Source organism: Convolutriloba macropyga, chromosome 4 (genome assembly GCF_964194025.1).
Source record: "Convolutriloba macropyga chromosome 4, txConMacr16.3, whole genome shotgun sequence".
Classification (NCBI taxonomy): domain Eukaryota; kingdom Metazoa; phylum Xenacoelomorpha; order Acoela; family Convolutidae; genus Convolutriloba; species Convolutriloba macropyga.
The window spans coordinates 11105008-11119233 of NC_134471.1; the positions used below are offsets into that span (position 1 = coordinate 11105008).

General features: G+C 37.8%; 1 protein-coding gene across 1 annotated transcript; it reads right to left on the reverse strand.

Annotated features, from left to right (window-relative positions):
* Positions 1–6797: 6797 nt before the first annotated feature.
* On the reverse strand, positions 6798–12146 carry LOC142337969 (uncharacterized). Its single transcript, XM_075387603.1, has 2 exons — positions 10213–12146; positions 6798–10044 (listed from the first exon to the last, which is right to left on the reverse strand). Exons 1-2 carry the CDS (start codon positions 12144–12146, stop codon positions 6798–6800), a joined length of 5181 nt encoding a protein of 1726 aa, XP_075243718.1.
* Positions 12147–14226: the final 2080 nt, after the last annotated feature.

Genomic DNA, 14226 nt, shown 5'->3' on the forward strand with positions numbered 1-14226 from the left:
CTGCTTATCTATTTCTTGATAAATCAGCATTTTATTGAATTTTCCGACCTCACAGTTTCACTCACTTGATATTCTGATATGGTCTAATTGAAAAGTGATTTGTTTTAAAATTAAAAGCAACTATTTTTTTTAATTACCAAGACTATGTACATATATCCCGTCAATTGCGGGCTGAAGTGAGCTTTCTTGCTAAAAAGTATTGTGATCAAGCTGTTATTACTTTTTGATATGACAAATTGGCGCAATATTAACAAATCTGCCAAACACAGATCTGTGAATTAGCAAGCAAACAATGCATTTTCGGATATAAGATATATATTCCTGAACGGTGATAAAATGTACTCCATCTTTCTGTTCTCAAATGTACCCAATTGATCTTTAGTTCAATTAGTTTTTGACACACTTGCATCCCAAGAGACTTGCCCTATGGTGTAATGAAGAGAAAATCTCATTGAGGTTTGCCCGTCATATGGTTTGGTCTAAAGTAATGTAAAGTAAGCAGTGTATAGTGGTGATTTTTTTCAACGCAAACCACCCGCATCTTTTTGCGATGAGAATGCGGTGAGAGCGGTAAATTTTTGTAAGATTTGCGGTTTTTAGGGGTGAATTTTTTTTCACCGCATTCATCAGATTTCTTACGAAAAGGAAACTGCCACACACTGGTTCGAACTTCTCGCCTCCTCCATGTCAACAACTTTTTTATCCACTGCTCCATCGCTTACTTGCAGGATATTTCTTGCAAAATTAAATCACATTCAATGAATATTCAGTGAAAAACAAATGAGTTGAAATTTTGAAAGATTTTCGGTTTTTAGCGGTGAATTTTTTTGTACCGCTTAAGCGGTGAAAAAACTAATTCGCCGCTACCAATGGGATGCGGTAAAAAAAATTTCACTGCAATTTTAAATTTTAAATTTAGTTAAATTTTTTTTCACCGCATAAGCGTTGAAAAAAATTTTCAGCGCTTAAAAGTTTTTTATCACAGCATTCATTGCATTGAGCGCAAATCTTATACTTTTTAATCAAATTAACCGCAAATTTTACATCTTTAGCGATTATTAGCGGTGAAACCTCGACCCGATTGGAGACACATCGAGTACGTTTTGGTGAAGATTGCAAGTATTTTTTGACATCAACAAATCATGTTGAATTTCGGATTTAGACATATTACTGTTCTGTTAGGAATTATATTTGAAGCACAAACTACTAATTAGAGAAAACGAGCGATGATTTTTTCACTTATTGTATTAGAGACAAAATCTTTTTGATCACCGAGAAAAAGAAGTGTACCGCATGATTAACTAAATCTTCTCAAGATGTATTGTTTTAAACATTTTTAAAAGAGGCTAATCGTTCTTATATAATTATCCTTAAAACCGGCTTTGCTTAATCTTACAATTAACATACATTTGATAAGACGGAAGGACGCGACGCAATTCAGTTAATCAACCCCGTTTCGAAAAGCCCAAAGTATGATCAGTCGGATAAACTTTTAGTGTTAGAAAACCTAGAGAGTCTTCATTCATAAATAATTTAACAAAAAATTCTTGGTATGATTTTCTGTGCATTTCAGCACTTTCAACTGCTCTTTCAACGAAATTTTATCAAAGGCATTTGGGGTGAACTTTTGAATTTAATATTACTCATAATTTTTTAATGCAGGACCCGGGATGCAAGCACGGATCTTTTCTTCTAGCGCCCCCCCCCCCCCCCGCTTATTTTGGCACCCTCCATTTTAAACATACTGCTAATGCTAAGTGTTTATACAGAAATATATAGTTTAAAGTATTACGTATTTCAACCAAAATTTGTTGTATATACCATAAGCATCAATACAAATTTTTGTATCATATCATTTTTGGTGTTATCGGCTACAATAAGGGCTTGATTTTTAAAATTTTTTAAAGGACTTTATTCTAAAAGTGCCGTCGTCTACCTAGACATTCTTGTTTCAATGAAAAGCAAATATGACCCTTACAATTGGCAAAAACTTAGATTTTGGGGCGTGCTAATTCAACGGCTATATAGGGTGGGGGCACCAGCAGAAAAGATTCCAAAGAACAAATAGAACTGAACGCAAAAATATTACATAAAGGAAACCAAGTCATACAGTTTGCGTCGCGAATTCATGAAGAGCATTACAATTTTTACTTGGCCGATGTACGAAAAAGCAGTTTTGATAATTTGGCGTTTTATGGAATTAAATGGCAATACTTCGTACCCATTTTTCATTTTGCGTGGCCATTTTCCGCGATTGGACAATGGTTACTCAAACCGAGCATATAAGTAACTGATATCTTTTAAAAGTTGTTCAGTTTGTTGCGACTATTCAAAATTAACATCAGCCAGCTCCTCCATTTTGAGCATTTAATTTGGCTAAAATTTATTGGTAATTGTAAATTATTAGTATTTAATTTAGACTAATCTCAAATACTTAATTGTTTTGTGAACAGTCATATAGGTACTGGTCTTCCAAAACCACTATTATTATCGAGAGCGACGATTCTGAAGTTAATCGCCAAGTAGGATTTCTTGCATTGCAGTTGAGTCTGCTTGACACTATAACAGTTTTTAGATACTGCAACCGTGTACAAATGATGCTTGGAAATGAGTTTCCTATGGCATGGAAATTAGCTACGAAGTATTGTTATTATTATTGTTCATGCTATCCCCAAATTACTCATCGTGGAAATTATTTTCGGATACATCCAAACCTGAAGCAAAATTGGAATAATTTTGCTATATGTAACTGGTTTCCACACTCGCTTATAACCATAATCTTAAAATATTATTATTATTATTATTATTATTATTATTATTATTATTATTATTATTATTATTATTATTATTATTACTTTTATTATTATTATTATTATTATTATTATTATTATTATTATTAATATTATTATTATTATTATTATTATTATTATTATTATTATTATTAATATTATTGTTATCTTTTCTTTAGTCTGATCCGCTTTCAGAGACAACGACTGGTTTTCAAGAGTTTATTTTGCTGTATGATATTCTATAAGCTTGTATGCTTGTTAAATAATAGCTTACAAAGGTGTGGTTTATACCCGCATTTACTATCAAAGTTAAGTGTGGCACGATGAAACTCATGTATGATAATGAATAAAAAGGTTTGGCATCTATCATACAATTTGTCACGTAGAATTGAACGCCCATTCATCGGTCTTTTTGGGTAACTTCAGGACCTTTTCATCTCCTTTTGTTTGAAGTTTCATAAAAAAAATTGAACTGCTTATCTATTTCTTGATAAATCAGCATTTTATTGAATTTTCCGACCTCACAGTTTCACTCACTTGATATTCTGATATGGTCTAATTGAAAAGTGATTTGTTTTAAAATTAAAAGCAACTATTTTTTTTAATTACCAAGACTATGTACATATATCCCGTCAATTGCGGGCTGAAGTGAGCTTTCTTGCTAAAAAGTATTGTGATCAAGCTGTTATTACTTTTTGATATGACAAATTGGCGCAATATTAACAAATCTGCCAAACACAGATCTGTGAATTAGCAAGCAAACAATGCATTTTCGGATATAAGATATATATTCCTGAACGGTGATAAAATGTACTCCATCTTTCTGTTCTCAAATGTACCCAATTGATCTTTAGTTCAATTAGTTTTTGACACACTTGCATCCCAAGAGACTTGCCCTATGGTGTAATGAAGAGAAAATCTCATTGAGGTTTGCCCGTCATATGGTTTGGTCTAAAGTAATGTAAAGTAAGCAGTGTATAGTGGTGATTTTTTTCAACGCAAACCACCCGCATCTTTTTGCGATGAGAATGCGGTGAGAGCGGTAAATTTTTGTAAGATTTGCGGTTTTTAGGGGTGAATTTTTTTTCACCGCATTCATCAGATTTCTTACGAAAAGGAAACTGCCACACACTGGTTCGAACTTCTCGCCTCCTCCATGTCAACAACTTTTTTATCCACTGCTCCATCGCTTACTTGCAGGATATTTCTTGCAAAATTAAATCACATTCAATGAATATTCAGTGAAAAACAAATGAGTTGAAATTTTGAAAGATTTTCGGTTTTTAGCGGTGAATTTTTTTGTACCGCTTAAGCGGTGAAAAAACTAATTCGCCGCTACCAATGGGATGCGGTAAAAAAAATTTCACTGCAATTTTAAATTTTAAATTTAGTTAAATTTTTTTTCACCGCATAAGCGTTGAAAAAAATTTTCAGCGCTTAAAAGTTTTTTATCACAGCATTCATTGCATTGAGCGCATATCTTATACTTTTTAATCAAATTAACCGCAAATTTTACATCTTTAGCGATTATTAGCGGTGAAACCTCGTACCCGATTGGAGACACATCGAGTACGTTTTGGTGAAGATTGCAAGTATTTTTTGACATCAACAAATCATGTTGAATTTCGGATTTAGACATATTACTGATCTGTTAGGAATTATATTTGAAGCACAAACTACTAATTAGAGAAAACGAGCGATGATTTTTTCACTTATTGTATTAGAGACAAAATCTTTTTGATCACCGAGAAAAAGAAGTGTACCGCATGATTAACTAAATCTTCTCAAGATGTATTGTTTTAAACATTTTTAAAAGAGGCTAATCGTTCTTATATAATTATCCTTAAAACCGGCTTTGCTTAATCTTACAATTAACATACATTTGATAAGACGAAAGGACGCGACGCAATTCAGTTAATCAACCCCGTTTCGAAAAGCCCAAAATATGATCAGTCGGATAAACTTTTAGTGTTAGAAAACCTAGAGAGTCTTCATTCATAAATAATTTAACAAAAAATTCATGGTATGATTTTCTGTGCATTTCAGCACTTTCAACTGCTCTTTCAACGAAATTTTATCAAAGGCATTTGGGGTGAACTTTTGAATTTAATATTACTCATAATTTTTTAATGCAGGACCCGGGATGCAAGCACGGATCTTTTCTTCTAGCGCCCCCCCCCGCTTATTTTGGCATCCTCCATTTTAAACATACTGCTAATGCTAAGTGTTTATACAGAAATATATAGTTTAAAGTATTACGTATTTCAACCAAAATTTGTTGTATATACCATAAGCATCAATACAAATTTTTGTATCATATCATTTTTGGTGTTATCGGCTACAATAGGGGCTTGATTTTTAAAATTTTTTAAAGGACTTTATTCTAAAAGTGCCGTCGTCTACCTAGACATTCTTGTTTCAATGAAATGCAAATATGACCCTTACAATTGGCGAAAACTTAGATTTTGGGGCGTGCTAATTCAACGGCTATATAGGGTGGGGGCACCAGCAGAAAAGATTCCAAAGAACAAATAGAACTGAACGCAAAAATATTACATAAAGGAAACCAAGTCATACAGTTTGCGTCGCGAATTCATGAAGAGCATTACAATTTTTACTTGGCCGATGTATGAAAAAGCAGTTTTGATAATTTGGCGTTTTATGGAATTAAATGGCAATACTTCGTACCCATTTTTCATTTTGCGTGGCCATTTTCCGCGATTGGACAATGGTTACTCAAACCGAGCATATAAGTAACTGATATCTTTCAAAAGTTGTTCAGTTTGTTGCGACTATTCAAAATTAACATCAGCCAGCTCCTCCATTTTGAGCATTTAATTTGGCTAAAATTTATTGGTAATTGTAAATTATTAGTATTTAATTTAGACTAATCTCAAATACTTAATTGTTTTGTGAACAGTCATATAGGTACTGGTCTTCCAAAACCACTATTATTATCGAGAGCGACGATTCTGAAGTTAATCGCCAAGTAGGATTTCTTGCATTGCAGTTGAGGCTGCTTGACATTATAACAGTTTTTAGATACTGCAACCGTGTACAAATGATGCTTGGAAATGAGTTTCCTATGGCATGGAAATTAGCTACGAAGTATTGTTATTATTATTGTTCATGCTATCCCCAAATTACTCATCGTGGAAATTATTTTCGGATACATCCAAACCTGAAGCAAAATTGAAATAATTTTGCTATATGTAACTGGTTTCCACACTCGCTTATAACCATAATCTTAAAATATTATTATTATTATTATTATTATTATTATTATTATTATTATTATTATTATTATTATTATTATTACTATTATTATTATTATTATTATTATTATTATTATTATTATTATTATTATTATTATTATTATTATTATTATTATTATTATTATTATTATTAATATTATTATTATTATTATTATTATTATTATTATTATTATTACTTTTATTATTATTATTTTTATTATTATTATTATTATTAATATTATTATTATTATTATTATTTTTATTATTATTATTATTAATATTATTGTTATCTTTTCTTTAGTCTGATCCGCTTTCAGAGACAACGACTGGTTTTCAAGAGTTTATTTTGCTGTATGATATTCTATAAGCTTGTATGCTTGTTAAATAATAGCTTACAAAGGTGTGGTTTATACCCGCATTTACTATCAAAGTTAAGTGTGGCACGATGAAACTCATGTATGATAATGAATAAAAAGGTTTGGCATTGAAAGTCATGAAAAATCAAAGTTAAAGATATGACTTTTACAGCGATTATGAATCTGAACTCAACAAATTTGAACTAAATAACAAGGGGAAGGATTGGGGGGCTAAACGGTTACAGACCGTTTACACTCCGGCAAGCAACAACAAAACTTAGCAAATAGATTTATCAGAAAAGAACAAAATAATTGACATCAGAAATTCAAATTTACTGCCTCAAAAGTTTCAGCTTAAGTGAGTTTTATGCATCAATTTGACATGATTGAAGGAGTATTCATTCACCCTCCGCGGCCAACGAAGAAGAAGAATCATTGTCAGTTTCAAACACCTTGCCCAATCTCACTGCGGGACGTTGCACCATGCCAGTACTGGTCTTGATGTCGAAGCTTCTTGCCACTCCATCTCTACTCACATGTGCTTTGACGATCCGACCAATGGGCCAAATTCCTCGGGGTGTAAAATCTTTGTAGAGCCAAACAAAATCGTCTTCCTTGAGCTCAGCGTTGGCCTGCTGCCATTTTGTCCGTCTGTTAAGTTCCGGTACAAATTCTTTGAGAAGACGAGACCAATAGTGGTTCAAAAGGGTCTGTGACTCCTTGAAGTCCTTAATTGAAAACCGGGTTCTGTTGTTTGCCAGAGGTTTTAGGCAGAAGTGTCGTCTTCTCATCAGGAAATGATTCGGTGTTAATGGTTCCTCGTCAGTCAAAATGCTCCCAACATGCGTTAGTGGGCGTGAATTAAGAATTCCTTCTGCCTCCGCTACGACTGTATGGAAGACTGAAAAGTTTAGTCGGCGGCTTCCGAGGACAACAAGTAGGCTTCGTTTAGCCGACTGGATAATTCGTTCCCAAACCCCTCCGAAGTGCGGTGCCAGAGGTGGGTTGAACGTCCACTGGATGTTCTGTTGGGCCAGCTGTAGACGTATGTAATTGTTGTCTGGTTTGTAGTTTTCCTGAAAATTGAGTTTCATTGCCTGGTTAGCTCCAACAAAGTTTTTCCCGTTGTCCGAAACAATGACATCAGGGTATCCTCGTCTGGATACAAAACGTCGAATAGCCATTAGTAGACAGTCAGTAGAGAGGTCCTCACAAACTTCCAAGTGTACTGCTCGTGTGACCAAGCTTGTAAACATGCAGACATAATTGAGTTCTGTCTGGGTTCTGGATTTTTCAATGTGAAAGAGACCGAACATGTCCATTCCAGTATTCACAAGTGGGTAGAGTTTGGAGGGCTCCGGAAAGCAAAATTTTGGTAGAGGAGCCATCTTCGGTCTGACATTGTCTGCTCGCCAGCGTCTGCAGATGAAGCAGTACTTCCCTAAAGTTCTTAAAGCTCTGCGGATTCCAACTATCATGAACGTTGCTTGGATATGTGCACGAACATGTTCAATTCCATGATGCCCGCAGTCGTGATGTGCTTTCTCAATAAGCAGTTTGGCAACTCTGCACTTGCTGTGGAGTATCACCGGATGTTTGCTCTGAAAAGGCAATCCAGATTTTTGAATTCGGCCCTCAACCCTAAGTAGTCCGTCGCTATCCAGAAAGGGTGTATATGGTAATAGTTTGTCCTTCTTGTCTAGGGGTAGTCCACTTTGAAGTCGAGAAACTGTGTCCTTGAAGTGTGTGGACTGAGATATCCTCAAGAGAAAGCTCCGAGCCTTGTTTTCGTCAGCCGCGAAGTCGTCCAAGTTGCAAGGTATGTCGCGTTTGACCAACCTCTTCAGTACGCGCACTGCTCGAAACACTGTTCTAATTGTGCCAAGGAGTCTAGGCCAATTTGAAAATTTGTTTGGATCTACCAACGGTTTTTCACTGGTCTTGACATCAACTTGAGTGGCGTATGTTTGAGCTGTTTTGTCACCGGAGAATGTCCACTCGCTCTCAGGTTTGATCAGGAAAGAAGGTGCTGTTATCCACAATTTTTGAAGATCGCATGGAGCTAGACCTCTGGTACCATGATCAGCCGGGTTCATTTTTCCTGGTACGTGTCGCCAGTCGTCTTTGTTTGAGTTCTCAGCAATTTTGTTGAGCCTATTTGCGATGTACATCTTCTGTCGATCCTTTGATTTGATCCAGCTGAGTACTGCTGTGCTGTCGGTCCAAAATTGTTTGCTCTTCACATCTATTGTCATCTCGGTCTCACAGAAGCCTGCTAGTTCTGCTCCCAGTGTAGCTGCTTCGAGCTCCAATTTGGGAATGCTCATCTGTTTGATTGGTGCCACCTTGGACTTGCTGATGACGTAGTGGGTAGCTATTGAGCCGTCAGCGGAGATTGTCCTCAGGTACACCACTGCTGATACTGTTGAAAGTGAAGCGTCTGTGAAGGTGTGCAACTCCTTAGTTCCATCGACGTTGGGAACTAGACATCTGGGGATTTGAATTGAAGGCATATTCTCGAAGTCTTCCATCCATTGCTGAATTTCGTCGTAATGTTCCTTTGATAGTATCTGGTCCCAATTGTGTCCTTGTTTGACGACTTTTTGCAAGATGCATCTCAGTCGAATTGCAAAAGGCGAGATTATTCCAATGGAATCAAACAAAGAAGCAGCCATTGAGAGAAGCTTTCTCTGTGTGATATTCTCTCTTTCATAGCTCAGTTTGGGTTTCGCAAAAAGAAGTTGATCGGATTCAGGGTTCCATGTTTGACCAAGTATCCTTTGAAACTTTAGAACTCCAATTCTGTCTTCCTCTGCAATCTTTTCCAGCACAGCAGGGTTATTGCTGAGAAACTTGATGAGGTTGAATCCCCCTGTTTTGAGAACATGTTTCAGCTCAGTCGCTGTATTTGCTGCCTCTTCCTCTGTTGAGAATGTTTGAATGAAGTCATCCATGTAGAATTGTTTTGTGATTGAGTCAAAGATTTTTGGATGTTCTTGTCTGTTATCGTTGATGCACTTTTGCGGAACAAAAATTGCGCAGGCAGGAGAACATGTTGCTCCAAAAATGAGTCGTTGGTATTTGGATGTCCTCTCTTGATCATTGTCGCTCCACAAAAAACGGAGAACATCTTGGTCTTCTTCTCTGATTTCAACTTGCATGAACATAGCCTCTATGTCTGCTGTTACTGCAACCTTGTACTGACGAAACCGTAGAAGAAGTCCATGTAGATTGCACACAAGGTCCGGTCCCGTTAGCAGTGCATCGTTCAAAGAAACCCCTTTGTATTTTGAGGCTGCATTTGTCACTCGTCTTATCTTGTCTGGTTTTTGCTTGTTGATGACGGTATGATGCGGTAGGTACCAAATGTTCTTTGCATCCTGGTTCGTAACAGCTGCTATGTATCCCTTATCCATATCATCAAAGATAGTGGTCATATATCTTTGTTTCAGTTGGTTGTCTCTCTCTAATCGCTTCTGCAGGGCGTGCCACTGAACCCTTGCCATGAAGTAGTTGTTGGGTAGCGTGACGTTTTCTCGCCAAGGGAGTCCAATCTCATATCTTTCCCCGTTGTGATGTGTAGTCTCTTCCAAAGTCTTTATTGCCTTCTGGTCTTCTTCATTGTGTCCCTTCGTAGAACCCTGACTAAAGTTGACACCTTCAAAGGTCCAAAAAAGATGTAGAAGATTTTCGTCCGGGTCGTCACCACCTCGCTTGAGATGGTTGAAAAGAGTGATGTTGTGGTTGCTGCTTCCTTTATGGCTTGGTTGAAAGTAGTCTTGTGGCACAGGGCCTGTCAAAGTTCATCCTAACAGTGTGTTGACTCCGTAGGGTGTTCCTGGTTTGCCGGTAGTGAATTGTCTTGGAACAGTAGCCAGAAAAGCATCTGCCCCTATGAGTATTCCAATTTTGTTGTCACGAATTTGTGGGAAGTTGATTTCTGCCAAATGATCATGGTCTCTACATAGTCTATTCAACATTTCTGCGGGGACAATTGGCATCTGGAACTGCTCAATGGAGGTTGAGTACACAGGAAGACTTGTCACCGGTTTTGAGCTGTGAAGTGAACCAATTCCAATCATGACATCAGCTGTTGTCACTGTGTGCTCCCCATGTAGCGAAGCTAGAGGAAGTTCTATATCTTTGGGGACTCTAATACGAAGAGCATCAGCAATGTTTTGTGTGATCTGTGTATTATCACTTCCACTGTCCAAAAGTGCATAGGTCTCTATGTTGAAGTCTTTGTAGAAGAGCGTGACTGGTATTGCCTGTTGTTGAATAAAAACTCTGACCCATGTGGATTCCCGATTTCTGCTACAAGTGTGGTTTTGCACCCGTGGAAGTTTTGATGAATCATCATCCAGTTCGTTGCTAGTCACTGATTGAAAGTGAGTGTTACTTCTGTCATTAGTTTGCTGTGGATTGATGTGCTGCTGATTGGCAGTTTGATGCAAGTTGTTGTTTCCATAGCTTGGATTACGAGGGATGAAACTGTTTTGATTGTATCCCCTTCTGTTGTTGGTATTTGGCGTGTTACTGGTTGTTGACGAAAGCTGAGACGTTGTATGGTTGAAGTTTCTACCGTAGTTTGACTGCACCGGGTTGTTCCTGGATTGAAATCCCCCTTTACTCGCTGCTTGGAAATCACTTCTCTGCAAAGTCCTGAAGTCGTCTCGATGGAGAGTTGAATGATGAAACCCATTGCATCTGTCTACAAGCCATCGAATCTTTGATTTACAAAATCCACCCTCATGTCTCTTCAAGCAATTGACACACAAGTTGTGATGCCTCACCAATTGCTGACGGTCAGCTACAGACTTGCTCAGGTATTCTTTGCAGCGACCAAGGTTGTGATCCCCAGAGCATAGTTGACAATTTGAGCTGGTTTGAAGAACTATGTTGGAGTTTTTCTGGCCTTGGGAAGGCCGTTCAACCCGGTCTGTTCTTTGTGGTCTTTGTGGAGAGACATCCTCGCAAGCCTCTGCATATGTGCTTATCCAATCTGCAAAGTCAGCCAGATTTGGCTGCTCTATTCTCATGCTCCTTACACGTTGATTCCAGCGAATCGTCATTGGTGTTGTCAACTTCTCCTTGGCAACTTTAAATACCGCAGAAGCCTTCAGGTCCGATTCATAATGGTGAAGTCGAAAGGTCTGTACCAAACGTCTGAGGAAGGACGCAAAACTTACAAAGCTGCTGGGATCATCCATTCTGGTCCTAGGCCATTGTTCAAGTTGTGTGAGGTACGCACTCACAACATTCTGCGGCTTTCCAAACTTTCTGATAAGTTCCTGAAGGGCCTCCTCATAGAAGTCTCCGTTGTAAGAGTATCCACAGATGAAGTCTTTTGCTTTGTGAGTTACCGAGTTTCGCAAGTATGTCATTTTCTGAACAGTTGAAAGAGCTGGATTGTCGTGAATGGTTGACTTGAAAAAGCTGTACCATTGATGCCACATCAAAGGATCGCCTGAGAAATGGTCAAGACTAATCTTTGGTAGACTGAACGCATTCATCATCACTTGATGGTTGGTCCATTCAGAACTGTGGGGTCGTTGTTGGAACTGTTGCTCAGAAAACTGTTGTGACATGAAATTGAAGTGACGGTTGGTCTCTCCGCTGGGAGCGTTCATCATTTTGTTTATCTCTGGGAATGAGTGATCCATTTGACTACCGAGCAAATGACTTGACTGCTGCTGATCCCGCGGATAGTCATTGTCTGCAAAAGTTTGAGTGAAATTGTCAGGCATTGCTTGATGTTGAAATCCGGTTGCTGTACCGGAATTCCATTACACAGTGTCTGATGGTTGATCGCTAGAAATATTGAGGGTAGCAAAACCTTGATTTGGAACATTCACATCAACAATCGGGCAACTCTGAACCTGTTTCGCACCTTCACTGAAGCTGCGATGCTCCTGTATCGCACTGTTCTCTTTTGGTTTCTGTTGCTGAGCATTGTATTTTTCTACACTTGTTCTTTCTTTTTGAAGATCACGATGTGAACGACTGTTTTTTGAAGATCACGACTGTTTTTGAACGGTACACCATCATGGTCATCAGAACTGAACACCTCATCCCAGCTCTCAGCGTTTTCACCTGCATTTTGCATTGGCGTTTTACGTCTCATTCCGCTTGGTTGTTTACGTCTGCTTCCTGAAACAACCACCTTGCTGCGTATTTTATTGGGCTCTTCCGAGGAGGTGTCGGAAGAGATGAACTTTTGATGGTTTGACCCATGAAGCAATCTGACTTTTTGTTTGGTTCTCAGCCATTTGCAATTTCTCCGTGCAGACTCTGCAGCAACAGTGTCGAACTCTTCTTGTGTCAACTGCTGTTCTATGAGTTCGTTACACATGCGATCAAGCTCCGCTTTTTGCTGTCGAAGTTCGTCAACGAGCTCTTGGAGGTCTGTTGCTGCTTCTGTTTGTTGCATTTGTTCGTCCATTAGGTCTTGTGCTGCTTCCCACTCAATGACTTTGAACTTCAAGAGTTGCATGAGTTGAGCCTTGGAGGTTGACTTTGTTTTGGTTTTGCTTGATATGGTTCTGGCTTTTCTCATTGGTTAATGGTTACTTTGTTTATGGTTGCACGATGACATTCACAAAAAAAAATTATTGCACTATGAGTGTTATGAGTCACTGCACTTTTAGTTAGCACTTAAAATGTTGTTTGAACGCTTATTAATTGTTTTTTTTATATCTAAAAATAACTTGAATGCTATTTATACTGCTGTTGTGGACAGCTATTAATGGTTTGGTTGTCTGATGTTTTACCAAATCTTGCTTGAATGCTGTTTTTTTATAAATTATATTATGCACGCTTTGCGCTGTGGGGAGGGTTTTGTCTGATCACGGTCGCAAAGAAACACCCTAACCTGGGGAGGATACTGTTTTACCTTTTAGAAAATTTTGTGCCTCGAAACAAAAACTTTTGCACTTGCGTGTCAGCAGGTGCAAAACTGTATATCAGAATCAGCTAGAGTATCTGTTTGAATGTAAGAAGGGCTTAATCAAACCCTGAAATTTTAAATGCTCTTTCGCTAGACTTAGGGTCAGAGAGTTTTAGCTGAACTAGAACGTGCTATAATCTAAGAAAGATCAGCTTTGCTACCTATGTATATGTTCGACTATCCCCGTCGTCAGCCTATGCGTTGGTTCAAAAGAGAACCAACAGCCTCACCCGCTCAGGCCCCAGTCAATCTTATTAGCAAATGTGGGACCTCTAGCCGCATGGACTAGAGAACTGCATTGAGCGGATTGCATCATAATGTTCGGAGTGCAATGAACGATGCAGGGGGAAGGTCATCAAACTGTAACTTACTTAGAAAACCTGACAGCCTAGAAATTTGAAGTGCTAAAATATCAGATGGAAAAAAAACTATAGCACGTTTAATTCAGCTAGGTGGTGGGATTTTTTAAAGTTTTAGTGGAAAACTACAAGTCAGAAATTTTAAGTTGTCTCTGTATTGTGAGTCGATGGTTCGATTTTAAAACCGAGGATGCGCCAAAATTTGTTATCTTTTCTTTAGTCTGATCCGCTTTCAGAGACAACGACTGGTTTTCAAGAGTTTATTTTGCTGTATGTTATTCTATAAGCTTGTATGCTTGTTAAATAATAGCTTACAAAGGTGTGGTTTATACCCGCATTTACTATCAAAATTAAGTGTGGCACGATGAAACTCATGTATGGTAATCAATAAAAAGGTTTGGCATTGAAAGTCATGAAAAATCAAAGTTAAAGATATGACTTTTACAGCGATTATGAATATGAACTCAACAAATTTGAACTAAATAACAAGGGGAAGGATTGGGGGGCTAAACGGTTACGGAC